Below are 5,297 nucleotides of genomic sequence, written 5' to 3' on the forward strand. Positions count from 1 at the left end.
CATGGCACCTTTTTTTCATAAATCCATTTATTTTCTTACGAAGCTTGACCTTTGCAGGGAACTGAAGCAGTCATACAAGGGGGTTGGGCTAGCTTCCTGCTGAGGTTCTCAGCTGTTGCTTAGCAATGGTATGAGATGTGTTGGGCCTGAACTGTTCAGTACAGTGTAGTCATGTTTTATTATTTAGCCAAAGAAAGGGAGCAGTTTGAAAAATATAAAACAGGTAGTACATAAACAAGGTCTGAGAATTACATATGATGGTAATGCAGAGGCTGAAAATGACAGGTGAAGATGTGATTACTAAGATCACTTGGTAACACTTTTCTGTTCAGCTCTGTACTCTGTTCCCTGATACAAACTGGCCAACCCCATACTGCTCATACTGTCACATAGTATTCTGATCAGTTTTCACCCAAGCATAAGGTCAATGGACTGTAATTATCTTGAAACCAGTAAAACTTAGAGAAAACTTATATTTTATTCTTCCCTATAACATTCATTGAAAACACATTTCATTTCCATCAATATTAGTCAGGAACATGTAGAAATGCAAATATTTATTCATGTTAAGTGTTCATCATTTCTGCCTTAATTGTAACCAGAGCTGAAATACAAGTGCTAGCTGTAAGTTGCCAGACAAGGTCAAAAGAGAAATGCTAGCATAACTTTACATACTTTTGGCTGCCATCTCCTTCAGAATAGTCTCCATTGGAACATATACAGCAATTCATTGTTTTTTCCACCCTTCAAAAGCATCATGGAAGTCATTTTCCTTAATGCTGTCGAGTACCGCTTGCAATTCCCTTTGGATTTCATACACTGTTTGAAAATTTCATCCCTTCAGTATCATTTTCAATTTAGGAAACAGCGAAATCACGTGGGGCTAAGTTCGGCAAGTAGGGAGAATGGGGAATGATAACCATGTTGTTAGTCACAAACTCTGTGGTTTTCAGATACATGTGGGTGGTAATATTGTCATGATGAAGAAGCCAGTTGTGGTTGCGCCAAAGTTCTGGTCTTTGTCATTGCACATTTTCTCTCAAATGCCTCAAAACATTGCAGTAAAAGTAGAGTTGACTGTGGTGTTAGGCAGAACAAATTCACGGCGAACAACCCCTATATGTAAAAAAAAAAAAAAAACAGCGAGCATGCTCATTGTAGAATGCCAGATCTGTCATGCCTTTTTTGCTCTTGGTGATTGTGGGCTCTTCCATTAAGACAATTGTTGCTTTGTTTCTGGATCATAACCTTAAATCCAACTTTCACCACCCTTTATGAACCTAGAGATACTTGAAAAGTGGTCCTCATTAGCTCAAGACACGTTTACGTGCCACTGCTTTTGATCATTTTTCAAGTGTCTGGGAACAAACCTCACTGCAGTGCAGAGCATGTTGAAATTTTATGTTAAGATCTCCTGGCAAACTCCATAACTGATCCAAACAGTGTCTGTGACCTCTCAGATTGTTGTCTCCAAGCTCATGGATTCTTCACTGATGGTCTTCATGGATGAGTTCTCAAATTTTTTTCAATATTTTCTGTCGTTTTGCTGGTGCTAGGTCACCATGAATGTTCGTCATCTTCAACTGACACTCAATTGGCCTCAAAACGTGAATGCCAGCACAGCACGCTGTCATGTGGCAGACTGATGAAAAAGGCTGGCAGAAGTGTGACCTTGGTATCTCCTCTCGTCTTCTTTCACTGAGGCAGTTAACAACAATAACAGTCCTGGAACTTTCCGATAGCACTTATATTGATCAGTTTTGTTAACACTCCTCCATATCATATTCCATGATAATAAGTGTAATATCACCAACAAGTGTGGTGCATTAAGCTCTTGAATGTAATGAATGTTTGTGTCATTTATATTGGTTTTTTAGTAAGGAGTCTAAGGAAGATGTTTAGAATGTAAGCTTCAGTGTGGTGATACAGTTGTTAAGTGGAATGGAAATTTCTTTACATAATTTCTGTTTTCAGAGCTATGATGATACTGAATCCAAGCAGTCTTGAAGGTACACTTACAGAAGGAATGTCAATGCTGAGAAGAAATGCAGAATTTAAAAATTATAGCATCCTGTACTTTACATTCCATTTTATTGCCCACTCTTCTTTTCTCGTGCATACTGCTACCACAGTTGATATTTCTCCAAGCCAACTTTTAAGTTAGTATATTTTATTTATATTTCCTAGTCAGTTACTTGTTAGTTACTACAGTTTTTTATCTGAATCATTTCTTGATAGAATAACTTTGAAGGTTCTCTTATTGTGAAGGAACAAAAAGTATTACAGCAAAGTGGAATAAAAAATTAAGGAAGATGAAAGGAAGTGAGGCTGTGCAGCTTCCTGCTTTATGAAGCAGGTTTCATGAGATATCTTATGAACAAGGTTCATTATGTCAATATTCATGTGATCTCAGGGCGAACAGTATTTTGTTATCAACTTAGAAGCAAGGCTGCCACTTTAGTTAATATTTAGTTACAACTGCAATTTTTTATTGTATACAGTTCATACTATGTAACAACATACTGTGGAACTGTGATGAACTCTTGATAATATTTGTTGCACAACAAAGAATGTAATTTTGTAAGTGTTTAAATACTTTTTATAACAGAGTTAACAAGTCTGTATTATTATATTTATACATAGTCTGAATAAAGGACAGCCCTTCCCTTAGTTACATTCCAATTGGATAGAAATATATTTTGGGAACAAGCCTGTCCTAATTTTTATTCCTGTTATGTGTAACTTCATTCCGTGTTAGTTACAGTAAAACTGTGTAACAAAAGATGAATGCAGAGAAATGAGGATTTTTAGAATGCAAGGTATAACCTTACTGAACAGCCCCTATCAACATTGCTGAGTGCCTCCAAACTAATCATAGTACACACAGATCAGATTTTGTTTTTTCAAGTCAAGCTTTTAGAGCGATATGTGCAAATAGTTCGTGGAGACTGGTTGCAGAGGTGGTCAAGGTTCACCCAGGGCTGTAGTGCCAAGTAGTAGTAGTAGTATGTAGTAGGTAGGTATGTGCAAATAGTTGAGTTGTAATGTCCCTAAGTGAAACTGATGATCTGTGTGGCCATTCGGTGGTCTCTCTTCAACCTCTTCACTGACCAGAGAACATTCTGGTCCTAACCTCCTGAGATAAATGTGGTAGGGTGCCATGTTGAAACCACAGGTATGCAGTATTGGACATCATGATTTTTAGCATATTAAAATACATTTAACTTTTTGCACTGTTTTCAAACCAGTATGGTCCAATTATTGATCCTCCCTCAGAATTACCCACCACATAGCCTGTTTATAGAGTATGTTCTTGAAAACACTTTTATAATGAAATGCTGACCTACATCATTACATCAGCAAATAGATTCAGCTTGCTATGTTACTCAGTTGCTTTACACTGAAAACGGCTCCAGTACATTTCTCTGAGACACTGGCGAACTTTCACCAGATTATATAGCATCATATCCAAGAGGATGGCCTTTTGAGTAATTATTAATTTGTAACATGAGTAGGATCTGGGTCAGCTTAGTCGGTATAGCAAAGGGCTATGTAGTGGACGTCTGGAGTTAGATTCCTGGCAAAGGCAAGATAATTCTTTTTTAATCTATAGCTTCCTGACCAACTCAGGCTCACACAGCCATACATATATCCAATTGGGGCCAGAGGTTCCTTCCCTGAGAGGTCAAGCAGCTGCGTCATGAAGCTGACCACTTGCCTCAATCTGTTTCCAAGGTCAAGAACGGTCAAGCTATACCGCTATTCTCCCATGTGTCTTAATTAAGCAAAGGGACGACTTTACTTTTGATTTAAGTTGCGAGTAGCCTGGTTATGCAAAAGGTGAGTTGAGTAGTAATTAACTTCGTTACCAATTCTAGTTAGGTGGGTCCCTGTCACGATGGCATGGCACATCCCCAGGTTGTGGATGGAGGAGACACCCTCCAGTTTTGGAGAGAAGCTGTGAATATATTGAATAAGCAGTTGTGGACGGCCAACAAGGGGTGGCCCTCCAGATTGAGGGTTGGGCGTGGGGCTAACAGCTCCTCATTGTAAAAAATCAGTATGTTACAAAAATGAACACAAAGCCTTGGACCTGGACTGATTCCTATAAACGGAACTCGGGTAATGCTTGCTACCATTCAGTCCAGAACCTTTTGTTGTCCAAAAAAACAAAAATTAGGATATACAAAACTATAATTTTGCCTGTGCTTCTGTATGGGTCTGAAACTTGGTCTCTGACATTAATGGAGGAACATAGACTGAGGGTGTTGAGGAGAATATTTGGACCAAAGAGAGATGAAGTGATGGGAGGTTGGAGAAAACTGCATAATGAGGAGCTTCATAACTTGTACTCTTCTCCAAGTATAATTAGAACGATCAAGCCAAGGAGGATGAGGTGGGCAGGTCATGTAGCACGAATGGGGGAGATGAGGAATGGGTATAGGATATTGGTGGGAAAGCCAGAAGGAAAGAGACCACAGGGAATGGATCTTAGAGAGATAGAATGGGATGGTATGGATTGGATGGATCTGGCTCAGGATAGGGACCAGTGGAGGGCTCTTGTGAATGCGGTGTTGAACCTTCGGGTTCCATAAAATGCTGAGAAATTCTTGAGTAGCTGCAGAATTGGCGGCTCCTTAAGAAGGGCTCAGCTCCATGAGCAAGTACCGATTCTAGTATAGTTACCATGGTACCATCGTATTTCTGCGCTGGTAGTAGATGGCAGCACAGAATTGTATTGTATTATATTGGAGAGGGTGCGTTTCCCCATGCACTTAGACGAACTGTTGGTCCATTATGCATCCCCCTATGATATTCTACCAGTCTCTATTCCCTACCGGTACTGGTGCGTGCCATCAGTCCCGACTCAGCCAGCGAGTTCGGTCTCTGCTGGCTCAGCGGTATCTCGATGCTTCCCCCATCTACCAGAGGCGTTAGAGACTCCTGAATTTGGCTCAGTGGTCCCCTTGGGACATGAGGTTTTTTTACGTGCCGTACACGGTACCCACGGCTTAAAGTACCTCCCGGAGGACTTGTTCCCTGAATTTTTCCGCCCTTAAAAATTCCACGACCTCCGCCGGGTTTGAACCCGCGTACCTTTAGTTACCCCTAGACTACGGAGGCCGCTTGGCAGCACAGAATACTGCCTATATTACTGTGTTTGTTGGCGACGTACATATGCTGCATTTTGTATATGTTAGGGAATATATGGGTGTGTAACAATCGTGATATCCATGTTGCAGGTGAACACATCACGGATCATTTAGTGTGCATCATATTAGGCGATATGGGGGCCG

General features: G+C 40.4%; 1 protein-coding gene across 2 annotated transcripts in view; it reads left to right on the top strand.

The window, feature by feature from the left end:
* LOC111874450 (probable multidrug resistance-associated protein lethal(2)03659) overlaps window positions 1–2,682 on the top strand; it is a 108,779-nt gene extending 106,097 nt beyond the window's left edge. For both annotated transcript variants that reach the window (XM_023869965.2, XM_033755454.1), the window contains exon 26: window positions 1,975–2,682. In XM_023869965.2, coding sequence (XP_023725733.1) covers window positions 1,975–2,007 — 33 coding nt within the window. In that variant the 3' untranslated portion in view covers window positions 2,008–2,682. The remainder of the gene's footprint in view (window positions 1–1,974) is intronic.
* The last annotated feature ends 2,615 nt before the right edge of the window (window positions 2,683–5,297 follow it).

The sequence above is a fragment of the Cryptotermes secundus genome, unplaced genomic scaffold (assembly GCF_002891405.2).
Source record: "Cryptotermes secundus unplaced genomic scaffold, Csec_1.0 scaffold382, whole genome shotgun sequence".
Lineage (NCBI taxonomy): Eukaryota > Metazoa > Arthropoda > Insecta > Blattodea > Kalotermitidae > Cryptotermes > Cryptotermes secundus.